The sequence below is a fragment of the Delphinapterus leucas genome, chromosome 9 (assembly GCF_059928025.1).
Source record: "Delphinapterus leucas isolate spDelLeu-1000000601 "Yukka" chromosome 9, BTC_Dleu_Yukka2, whole genome shotgun sequence".
NCBI classification, from domain to species: domain Eukaryota; kingdom Metazoa; phylum Chordata; class Mammalia; order Artiodactyla; family Monodontidae; genus Delphinapterus; species Delphinapterus leucas.
The window spans coordinates 49,114,688-49,127,335 of record NC_143137.1 but is presented as its reverse complement, the minus strand read 5'-3'; the positions used below and the strand labels follow the sequence as shown (position 1 = coordinate 49,127,335).

The 12,648-nt window shown below is 37.7% G+C and overlaps 1 protein-coding gene across 12 annotated transcripts in view; it reads right to left on the bottom strand.

Moving 5' to 3' along the window:
- Positions 1 to 12,648, bottom strand: part of SKAP2 (src kinase associated phosphoprotein 2) — a 181,337-nt gene that overhangs the window by 38,839 nt on the left and 129,850 nt on the right. For all 12 annotated transcript variants that reach the window (XR_016394308.1, XR_016394309.1, XR_016394310.1 and 9 more), the window contains exons 10-11: positions 9,400 to 9,477; positions 3,354 to 3,466 (exon numbers count right to left, since the gene is read on the bottom strand). Coding sequence is in view for 6 of the 12 variants with exons in the window: in XM_022584644.3 (XP_022440352.1) it covers positions 3,354 to 3,466; positions 9,400 to 9,477 (191 nt within the window). In the remaining 6 variants the exon portion in view is untranslated. The remainder of the gene's footprint in view (positions 1 to 3,353; positions 3,467 to 9,399; positions 9,478 to 12,648) is intronic.

Genomic DNA, 12,648 nt, shown 5'->3' with positions numbered 1-12,648 from the left:
AGATTATTTTCAGAACTAACAAGCTTCTAGAAGGTAAGTCAAATCAACAATAATTAAATACTGCAAACTATAGATCAGTTAATTATAAAAAGCAAGTTGTGTTTCTTTGAAATCTTTTAAATGGCATTTTTTATTAGAAAAGTTGTGGCACTAATTTTTTTTTTTTACTAAGTACACATTTTTTATGTCTCTATAAATACTGTTAGACTCCTTAAAATGCATTTTTCCTTAAGTATACAATTTTTACATTTAATTCAGAATGATGAAAAGAATTTTCGCGATTAATGCTATACTTCATTGACATGAGATAGGAAAGTAATAACCCATAGCTAAATTTAAAGTTGGATTTATGACATCATTTTGATTGTGCACATTAGCTGCAATTACCTGCACCACTCATTCTGAGCCACTAGATGGCGTAAAAAATAAATTTAAACGGTAAATTTTCATTCCATCACCATGGAATCTAAATATAACTCTGAGAAAGATTAAACAAATTTCTAGGCATATAACAAAGCTAGTGATTTCTATATTTATTGCACTTAAAAAAAAACAATCAATACATAGCATCAGCTCTACCTTGATCTAGAAACAAGTCCTTTTGAGCAATTCTTTGCTCTCTTCTTCTAAGGGCCTTGAGTTCTGAATTTACAATGATACTCATCATTCAAACTGCTGTCATCATTCACATATTAAATAAATGTATGATATTAACTTATGATCTATGTTTGCCAACATTTTTATAAAAACTGTAAGACCAAGCAAATATAAAATTAAAGAATCACCAGAGGTTCCTATCTGAACTCACCCAAAGCCAAGGGGGGAAGTAAGAGTCTTCATAAATATATCCTGACTCCCAAAGCAACCTGACAACAAATAGCCAAGATGCTCATCAACGGCCCAGAATTTGTCCAAATTCCATCAAGAGAAAACTAACTGTCTTTCTTTCACCCTCACTAAGATCAGCCTGGTTGATTCTACTAGGTCCGCAGCTGGGTAAATATGGGTATTTACTCATCCAGCCAATGGTGATAATGTGCTAACAAAGCCTTCTCTCTTCTTTTAAAAACCAAAATGAGCTCCAGATAAAATGCCCATCTCTAGAAGGCCTCTCATGAAATGCTGCCGGTGGAAATTTAAACCTTGTGAAAGGTTGATAAAGGAAGTATTTTCAGGCAGCCCATACCCAAATAACAGCATTTACACATTTTAGATAGGAGTATATTCTTCCTATGAGGTGGATTACCACCCTTAGCTCTACAACAGGCTTCACATATAAAATTACAGTCACCACAAAACAGGTTTCGGAGAAAAGGAATGACTTCCCCCAGAATCCTAGAAATATGATACACACCTATGATTGTACTTTCAATTTCATATTCACAGAAAATGATTTTCTGAGGCAATGGCAGAAATAAGACAAGCCTATGGGAACGCTGCTTGCACCACAGCCTGTCCCAGAGGCTGGTACTCTGAGGCTTTCAGCAACAAAGACAACTTGAAAAAAACAAAAAAACAAAGACAACTTGATGCATAAAGAAGGTTTCAAGAACAAACCCACATGGGCTTCGTAAGTTTCATATTTTACCATACAAACATACTGGCTACATGCCATTTATCCCTATAGTCTGAAGTTCCAAGTGGAAGCTAATCAACCTTTTAATTTTATATGCAATTTTACACACAATTTAATTTTATGCAGCTAAACTGGTGAAAGAAACTGTGAGCTAAGTAAATTTGAGGAATGATTCCAAGAAAGTTTCTTTTCAAGAACTGAAACTAATCAGTTTGTTTTCTATATTAAGTAACTGACTCAAAAAGCTGTCATTTTAACACAGGACTATTGAATGCTCTGTAACAGGCTTAATCCAAGAGTTGTGATATGGCTATCTATAGCTTCCAAGAACTGAAAGTATCTTTCTAAAAAAAAAAAAAAAAAAAAAAAAATACACTAGCGAGCAGAGGACTGAGAAATAAGGGACAAGTCTTATTTGGGCACCTCAACCAGCAATGATCACAGTTGGCTGTATTTACTTACTATTTTCCTCCAATCTACAAGGGCTTATCTCTCTCTTTTTTTGGATTCCTGGTGCCTAGAATGGGCCCCTGCACATTTTAGGCACTTTACGACAGTTACAAATTAAATACAAGTAAGGAAAGAAGGGGGAGGGGGGAAGAAGAGAGGGAAAAAGGAAGGAAGATAGATACAGGCATAAGAAAAAAATAGAGCAGAAAGCTCTGATCTGGGAGTCAAAACACCTTGTTAAGTACTGGCTCTGGCACTTTCTTGACCCAAATTCCCTTATCTGTAAAACCAAGGATAGACAGATGAGCCCTAAGATCTCTCACTCCAATGTTCTATGATTTTCTGTATATGATTTTATGTACCAGTCAACTAGTGTTTAAATTCAATTAAGTGACCTTATTTCCAAATTCTCTTCTGTATCTAATAAGTCATATCATCTTTCTGAATAAGTCATAATCTTTCCAAAATATCTCTCTAATCAACAAAGCACATTAAACTCCTAGACTTATGATTTATGTAACATTTCTTTACTTATACTTAAATAGTCTCCATACATCATTTGTTTCTAATGTGGCCTCATGATGTAGACTGAGGGAGATATTTTTTAACGCCCATATTACAGTAGGCAAAGTTAAAATATGAAAGTTAAAGGAGCTCATGCATGTCATTAGAAGTATAATCAATTAAGAATCTTGACTTTTAGATTCAAGGCCAGAAGCATTTTGAATAATCCAGTATCTTAAGAGGCAGAAACAATGATTTTGTATATCTAAGGATGAGTTCATAGCAATATACTTTGCTATTATGTTTACAAATACAATTATGTTAAACTTAAAAAAAAATACCTAAACCTGTCTGAATAGAAAAGTATTGCTTTTAAATTGCCGGAACACCCGATGTATTTACATAAAGATGAAAAACTTGTTCTATAAACACAGTGTTACCAGTAGTGAATGGCAGACAAAATCAGAATAAGCACACAGAAGAATAAAAAGGAAGAGGAAAGAAAAACATAATAAATAACCTAATACCTTACAATGTTAACTTTCACATAAGTATATTGTTTCTGGAGAAGGCAGTGTGTGGATGTGAGCCAAAGGCTGAAGTGATAGGTAAACACACTGTTAAGTTGAATCCTGTTATCTGATTGTGTTTAAAATTTGATTATATTTCACTTGACAAAATAATTATTGTGAACTCCCAATTGTTAACAAGGACCTAGAAGAATTCCAATTGGCATTTTTCCCCTAGTGTTGTAGATCCAAATGCATAAAAATGCAGCTTCGTATTCATGCTTTACAGTTGTCATTTTGGGGTATCTGCTTACCTTGCTAAGAATGTAAATCACATCACCACGTTTAAATGACAATTCATCAGAAAGAGCTCCTGTGCAGTCCCACAAACCCTGGTAAAAATTAGCATAATCGGTGCTTTTATCTCCTAGGAAGAAGAAAGAGAAAAGAGTTAGAGCTTTCATGTAATGGGCCCTCACTTAAAAATGAACAAATAGCAATTAAAGGGCCACTCCAAACCACCAAAAAACAGTCGAAAAAAATTCTGTCCTCATTCAAAGAACACTTTATAACATCCACACAAGAATCCTACTTCTTGCTCTCATCTAATTAAGGACCATTTTCAAAAAGATCTAATTTTGAATGTCTTTTCTTTCCTCTCTCCTTTTCTTGTTTTTACCTAAAACTTGTAATTGCAACATGTTTCTTCAAACCAGCACCTAAGTTACTTCCCACTTATTTTCTATAACAAACCTAAGCCCACTTGCAACATGTTTTGAAGATGAGTCAGCCTCCCTGTATAATGAGCAATATCCATGTGATGTGATAAACACGTTGTGAAATAAGCACCGTACAGAATTTAGGACACATCATAAAAATAATAATAATAAAGGAGCTAAGGTACAAATATAACCAAACGAGGTAACAAAAAAACTTTTTGAAATTTAAACTTAAAAAAAAAAAAAAAGCATCAATGGCATATATATATTTTTTTGATATGGATCATTTTTATAGTCTTTATTGAATTTGTTACAATTTGCTTCTGCTTTTTTTATGTTTTGTTTTTCTGGTCACGAGGCATGTGGGATCTTAGCTCCCCGGACCAGGGATCAAACCTGCACCCCCTGCATTGGAAGGCGAAGTCTTAACCCATGGACCGCCAGGGAAGTCCCTAAATTTAAACTTTTTCAAAACATAAAGCTGGTTAAAGGAAGAGAATAAAATGAAAGTAATCTAAAGGATAATTCCAGCTCTTATCTTTAGGGACTTTTGTACCCAAAGCCTCTCAAAGTTATTTCTAAAATATTTTAGCAACTTTGAAACTGCCAGTGCTAAAGCTGCATTTTCCAAGATTTCTGTTAGCCCTAGTTTAGGACATTAGGCTCTGAATAAACATGCAACATACACTGCAGTTATCAGCTCATCCTTCTAACAGCATAAGCACAATGGATGTGATGTGTTCAAACTGCCATACAGACCATTAACTGATTGATTATTTAGCGCTCTCCGCTCTATAATACCACAATAAACCGGGTAATAAATGCTTTGTCACTTATACAATGTGGGTCGCCTGAAACACAGCACAGAGTTAAATACACTGGCTGCTTTTGTTACACTGAGAACTGTTTCCTGTTTTTAATTTCATGATAATTGAGTTTTGATGAGTTAATGCAAAAAGAATGCAAGCAATATCAATAAGATGTCCCTGTATTCACTAACCAGGCAGAACATACACGTGCTGACAACTTCCATCATTGGAATGTCATCTTTGAATTCTGAGGGGATAACTGTGGAGACACATGCTGGATCAGGGTTGTCATCTTAGTTTTGTTATATGGCTCTCAAACAGCAGGCTCCTTGGCAAGTCTAACACAACCGGTCACATTAGCGTGTCAGGAGGGCGTTCATCTTATTACACATAGCTTGTGATTTACTCAAAGTGTTAGGTTTATTAGAAATTTAAAAAATTCTCTTTAGTATCTGAAACATTTTTTTAAAGCCAAAAAGAAAATCTGAATAATATGGAGTCTGACTATTTAAGAAGACGTGACTTTTCCATTATACTTTTAAGAAAATAAACAAGGACAATCCTCCTATTAAAGTTTTTCCGCTTGTTTTCTAAGAACTCAAAAAAAGAGGGGGGACGGGGGAAAGGAAGGATAGAAGGAGGGAGGGAGACAGAGAGACAGACACCTTATTGACTTTTCCGCTGTAGCATTTGAACACTCATCACAGAAGCTAGCAGGGATGTACACAAGCCTGGGAATCCAACCAAGAACTAACAATGCTTGTGGCCACCCTTCATTACATTTTCCCCTCAAAGCATATATTATGGAAATTCTATGAATGGACACTAGAGGGCACTCTGGCTGGACAGATTTCTCCAAACATTGTCAAATTTTTCTAAGAAAAAAATTACTTAATAATGAAGTGAATGATTTCCTTTAAAAACCACTTATTTAGACAAATAGGGATTTAGAAGTTGAAACATTCTAGTCAGATTAAATCAACTGCTAACTGGGTCAAATGTTGTGCCCCATGCAGTCCGTCAGTGTCAGTTTAAAAGTCAAGGAATTAGAGCAAAGAGAGGATGACATCATTTCACACGCAAGGCCCTCCCCCATAGTCACTGGCCAGGAGGTAAAAGGATCTAAATAGCTGGTTTCCCCAGTCGAGGCTCCTGTGTGTTCCCCATGCTGCTCAGCCTTAGGCTTGATCCTAAAAGGCTGAAGAAAGAAAACCTGGGTTAAAAACTAGAGAAGTTTTGGCTTAGCTGAAGCATCCCAGTGGGTTCTGTAGCTGTTCAGCCTACTGCTTACTCTTTTCTTTTTCAGATTCTCTCACAATAGTTTTTCACTCAGTAGATTTTCAAACGCAGGGGAGAGGGAACAAGGAAGAGGAAAGTATATGGTGATTTCTAACACATAATCCATATCACTTTGGGGGTCTCTCCTCCCCTCGATGCACTTAGTGAAACTCCCATTAACACTAATGGGAGTTACAGGAGCACAGGAGGGGAAGAGAGACCCCAACCGTGTGCAAGATGCATCTCTCCCTAGATGTGCATCATGGGCATTTCATTAAATCTCACTGCTGTAAAAAGTCAACAGAGCTAGTGATCTGGCAGTCCTGGGAACAAGATGCATTTTCTACTGTGCTTTCTGCAGTCTTGATGATGATGTTACCCAAAGACCAACCTCATTCCTGTGTCCCATATGTGAGCCCTGTTAAAGAATAGTAAGTTGTTTATGTCACATGGCTACCTACCTGTACACACAAATTGACTATTCTATTTCACCATGCAATATTAGTTATGATGTAGAACAGCGGTCCCCAACCTTTTTGGCACCAGGGACCGGTTTCATGGAGGACAATTTTTCCACGGACGGGGGGTGGTGGAGCGCGGGGTGGGGGGGATCGTGGGAATGGTTCAGGCAGTAACGCGAGCGATGGGGAGGGGCACATGAAGCTTCGCTCGCTCGCCCACCGCTCACCTCCTGCTGTGCGGCCCGGTTCCTAACAAGCTGCGGACCGGTACCGGTCCGCGGCCCCGGGGGTTAGAGACCCCTGATGTAGAAGAATCACAACGGGGGAGAAAACCTGGCAGTCTATGTTCATTAGCCTTAGTCTCCTTCGGAAAGTAATGTCAAAATTCTTAAAATGAATTCCAGACATAAAAATTAAGAATTATCTTGTTCCTCAGAGAGCAGTAACCTCCTCTGGTTTACTTTTCTAAATTTTAAGTGTGTCTAAACATACACAAAAAAATATGCATCGATATCCTTGGAAGCACTGTGGGTTCACAGAAGTTAACACTGTTCATTTATACACTGAAAAAATAATCCCTGTGAGATGTGTTTTTTAAAAACAACAACAACAAAAAAATGGGATGGAGCATAATGTCATAAACCACCAATAAGCTTACATTCTGAATACAAATTAAATCGGTTTAGTTGTCTTTATTATATGAATTAATTTTCCTATTCTATCCACACCGTGATCCATGTTTTCAAAATTATCAAAAAAAAATCATCTCATTATGTTTCTTGTCCTAAGAAGCATACATGGTTAAAAAAGAAGGTAAAGAAACAAAGAAAATAACATTCTAAATTAGCTGGCTTGTGAAAGATTTAAACAATGTATTTGCTCTTGTAAGTTAAACATGCAAAAACAGATCACTGAGCAAGAAAAACAGAATTGTTATGAAAGTACAAGCTAAACATTGGAGATATTGACTTTTGCAAAAATGAAAAGATTTTTAAAACATGATGACAATGGGTAAAACACAATAATAAGATAATGGAGAATCTCTCCTTGGGTAATGTTATAGGTGTAAAAACTATTTTAGAAATGTAAGCATATTGTATAATGTTCAAGAAAATCAAATGGAATCTTTATTTTTTATATGCAAGCTACGTAAGCTTAAACATGAAATAACTTGTAAGAAATACATGCTTAATTTTGTTTCTGCTTATATATTTTACATTAGAGTAGTCTGAAAAAAGAATTTTTCCTTTAGTAAAATCAGTCAACGTGAAAAATATAGCATTCTTGAGTAAGGTTAGAAGTTCACATCATGTGAAACTCAGCGAGACAGTAATACCCTTGTCAACTCACTGCCCTGCACAGCAAACAAACTTCTAATGTTACATCTTTGACAGCCTGGGGAGAGCAAAGGTCACTGGTATGCAAAAGCATTAAAACTGTTGCTTGAAAAGAACTTCACGTCACTAAAGATAAGAATTATTGCAGTGCTTTATAGCAATTGCATGAAAAGGTAGATCCCCTTATTGCATTCCTTTGAGGAAAAACTGATTTGTTCTTCCTTCCCTCAAAGGCAAAAATTTGGGAGATAGTTACTTTAAAAGGGTTTTGGAAAAACACAATTGTTTTAGGCCAAAACACTCATATTTGTGGAAAGAAGATTTGTATGTGTCCACCTTCTATACCGGCACAGAAATTAAAAAAAAAAGAAAACAACATGCTTTTGGCAGAAGCTTTATGATAATAACAAAACGTATGTACTTAAAACTGCCAGTGAACATTGTCCTCAAGGCTTTGCTCAGCCTTGGTGTTTATAGCTGCATCTAATGACTTGTTCCTCACTTCCCTTCTGAAAAAAGCAAACCCAAACCTTTTGCAGCAACCTGCTCCTGCTTTCCTGTCCAGGTCCGGAAATCAGGCCTCTGTTTCCTTTCTACATGCCACAGTAGGAAGGACTCGGGAAGCCTACTTCCTGAACACACACTGCTTGACCACCCTGCCCCTGACAGCTTGAAAGAGTGATGTATGGACATATCAGAGAGGGGAGGTGACCCCTAACTATAGCTCTTTGCAGAACATGGGATGATATGGCAGACCTTGCCCCAGCTGACATGTGGCTATGAAGAGGTGTAAAGTCCTGATAAGAAGGCAGTCCTTCTCTTCTTTCTGTGTAAAATAATTGCTGGTTTATCAAAACTAACCTCATGCTTGCACTACAGATACGGTTTATCTCCTGCTATTTGGAAATAACAAGAAGCAAGAGAAGTTGTCTTTATCATGTGATTCCGTACACAGCACGTGCAATTATTTTTCCAGTCTTAGTCATAATTAGTACCTGGGGCCACGTGCCAAGTGGAGAGGGATAAGGGGAATATCCTTCCTAGCCTTCCAGGCCACCACTGTCCTTTTCCCATTTTTAAGCTGCTGTCACTGGACTCTGGCATTTCTTGCCCAATTCATTTGCTTTCTGTGTTAATCATATGCAATGAAGACATGCATGGCCAACATTTAAACAGGCTGCAGATCAATTAGCGGTCTTAAGTTTATCTGATTTTTATCAAAGAAGACAGAGCTGTGGGTCGATTGTCAGAGCCTGTGTCAAGTCGACCTTTTCAGAGATGTCTACATTGCCAGTCCCCTGGGCACCTTGTTGTCCCCTGTTAGTCTCTGAATGGCAGAAGTCTGTTCTGCTCAAGCACAAAGTATACACAGATGTCTATATTACATTCTTATAGGTTTGACAGCAACTGCATGTTGTATCTATAAACTGTCCTTTAGCAGTGACACTTCCTCAATGATGATAAGCTAATTTATGCAACTAAATCTCCTTTGCGCAGAAATGAAAGCTAATTGAGTCATTACAAAGTAATTCAGAAAGGAATACCTTGTATAAATTGGCTTACTTTATAAATCATTCTCAAGTGGTTTTCATGCATCCTAAATGGGTCTAAGAAGCTTATCAGCCATAAGAGGTCCAGACCCAAGGAGACAACCTCGGGGAGCTGAGGACACATCTTTAGAGCAGTAAGAAAGTGACGAAAAGGAAAGTGAACAAAACCAATATAAGCTTTCCCAGAAAGCTGCACAACTCATTACCTGTGGTGTGGTGAACACTGTCCTGACTCATCTTCCTTTGCCCCTCCACTTTCAGCGGAGCTCCATTCTCTTCCTCTTCTGTAAATAAACAACATAAATGGGACACTGAAGGCTTTCCTCAGGGAGAAAGACACAGTACTCACCCCATCTTAAGAGCAAAACTAAAAGTGTATAACACATAAATATTCCTTTTCAAAGAATGAAGCCACTCAACATTCACATCCCCTTTTCAATAATCTAAAGCTGAACAAAGAAACCTCTAGCTATTTCCAAATAGCAACTTGACCAGTTGGCTTGATAAAATTTAAGGTATGTACTAACGTTTCACGTATTTTGTTTTAAATATTCACAGAAACTCATCTGGAATAACCTTAAATCCCGAAAAGCCCTAAAAATGCAGTAAGATGACACCCGGCATTATACGGCTTGACCACATTATACTGTGGCATGAGTACCACAGATAAAATCATGGTCCCTGAAACAACAGCAGAGCAAAGAGAAAATGTGTGATAGAAAATACAGTTAACCTAGAAGTCATTTACTGAGCATCAGATACTTCATGTTTTCTCAATTGATCATCACAGGAAGATACTAGAAGCATCCTCACCCTTCAAGGTAAGACCCCCCAAATTACACTGAGGAACTACTATGTGTCATACACTACAGCAGATGTTAAGACTTCATAGGTAAACCATTTTAAATCCTCATTTTACAGAGAAATAAACTGAGACTCAAAAAGATAAAGAAACTTCCAATGTTTGCTATTCAAACTTAGGTTTATGATTACAAAATCCATGTTCTTTATCCTGCATATGTTCATATATATCTGCATGCTATTTCTACACTCTCCCATCACACTCCTTTCCCAAGTTATGGGAAGAAAAATGATGAGATTAAATAAGAAGGGTTTTTAAACAGAGTCAATAGGCTAGTTAATCCTTTTACATCAAAGAAATACTTACTACATGACCATTTGCCCCACCTAAGGATTAATATACAATTTAGAAATATTTAAGGCAGGACATACGAACAAAATGGCATGTCAAGAAAAAACTGGGATCAAAAAGAATCGTAATTCCAAGAAAATCAAAAACTTTAAAGAAAAATATGCAAAAGAAACAAATACAGTCATTATGACTATTAAATAATTCAACTCATGAATCTTCATTGAGCATTAACTACCTGTAAGAGAGAGAGGTTCTACCAGAAAGGCAAGGGTAGTAGGAAGCTTCTGCCTTCAGGAAGTTACAGCCTAGAGGGGACAGAAGACAGAACCTAAAGGAAAGTGGGATAAGGGGCATAAAACCTGACCTGTGAGGTACAAGGTACTGAAGGAGTGCAGAGGAGAAACCACCCATCTGGGGCAATACCATAAAGGCTCTGAGGGATGGAGAGAATCTGAATAAGGAGAGATGGGAAGGAGGAAATTTCCAGACAAGGGAAGGCATGAACAAAAGAACAAGGCATGAGCATATTCATTTTGGCTAAAGAATGTGGTTCTCTTGGGACTTCCCTGGCGGTCCAGTGGTTAAAACTTCGCCTTCCAATGCAGGGGGTGCTGGTTCAATCCCTGGTCGGAGAGCTAAGATCCCACATGCCTCACAGCCAAAAAACCAAAACATAGAAAAAAACCAGAAGCAATATTGTAATGAATTCAATAAAGACTTAAAAAATGGTCCATTTTTATCAAAAAAATAATAATAATAAAGGCGGGGGCTGTTCTTGTAGAATAAGAGCAGGATGGGAGATAATGCTAGTCATTTGGGCAAACTGTTGAAGAGCCGTGAACATCCTGCTGTAGACTTCAGACTTTTACATGTTTGGTGAGGAATAAGAGTCCCCCAAAATTTCTGAGGCGAGAAAGAGCAGGACTGAAACTGCTTGAGGAATGGCTTTCACATCCCATTGTCCCAGACAGCCTAGATGAGGGGTGTGGGGAGAGAGACCACTCCTAGTCTAGCTAAAGGGGAAGTCAGTCCTGAACTGAAGGGGCAGAGGAAATGGAACAGAGATGGTTATGAGAGGGAAAGGAACTAGAATAGACAAACTCTGCCTGACTGGATGTGGAGGGCTACGGGAAAAGAATGAGCAACCAAGGATGACTCAGGTTTTGATCTTAGTTAACTGAGAAATGGGAACATCATTACTAAAAAGATAATAGCCAAGATAAGCTACTCAAGGGGTTGTGTTTCTGATATGGGAGATTTAATATACTGGTGGGGCAACCCAGAGGAAATGTCCAGGGGCAACTGGAAAGCTTGGTAGACAGGTCAAGAATGCAGGTGTAAATTTAGAAGTCTCATGCAAATTTTAAAGTGGTGATTAATAAAAACCAGCATTTAAATCAAGCTTGAGAGTTACTGTACTTACAAGATAATTATAACTGTTTCAAATTTTTGTAACTCAATTCAAACAAAAGAATGAAAGCTCCAATATAAGGAACAGCTGGAAATCATTGGCACTTTACACACATTAAGTTAAACATAATATTGGCGATTTAATATAGTTCAGTCAAATAGTAAAGAATACATAGAAGACCTAATAAAAAGTCTAATACTAAATGCTGTCTCTTTCCTCTTCAACAATTATCTCACTTATGTTAAACCTCAAGGACTAGTTATCATAAATGGATCAATAGGGTGTTTTCATACAGATTTTAAAGGTATTAGGGACATTTACCATCATTAGTCCAAGCTACTCGTTTTACAAATCATTAATTTCTTTTGAGGTGAAGGAGAGAGCTTTCTTTACTTTTCATACTTTCTCTTTCCCCAGCACTCCCTCTCTTCCAATTTGGTCACAAATTCAATAGTAAGAAGTAAATTCAAAAACAGTTAAGGGCACTTGTCCTGAAGTCAAAAGCTTTAACCACATTAATACAGAAAGCACTATTCCTGGCTCTTAAGAAGACACTATGGGATTTACTCTCACCACCCAAAGTCAGTGTCAAGATATCATAAAAACTATTAATAATTACAAGAGGGGCTTCCCTGGTGGCGCAGTGGTTGAGAGTCCGCCTGCCGATGCAGGGGACATGGGTTCGTGCCCCGGTCCGGGAAGATCCCACACGCCGCGGAGCGGCTGGGCCCGTGAGCCATGGCCGCTGGGCCTGCGCGTCCAGAGCCTGTGCTCCGCAACGGGAGAGGCCACAACAGTGAGAGGCCCACGTACCGCAAAAAAAAAATAATAATAATTACAAGAATTAAGTGGGAAAAACTCCATTCTTGGCAAAGTTGTCAATGAATTTAG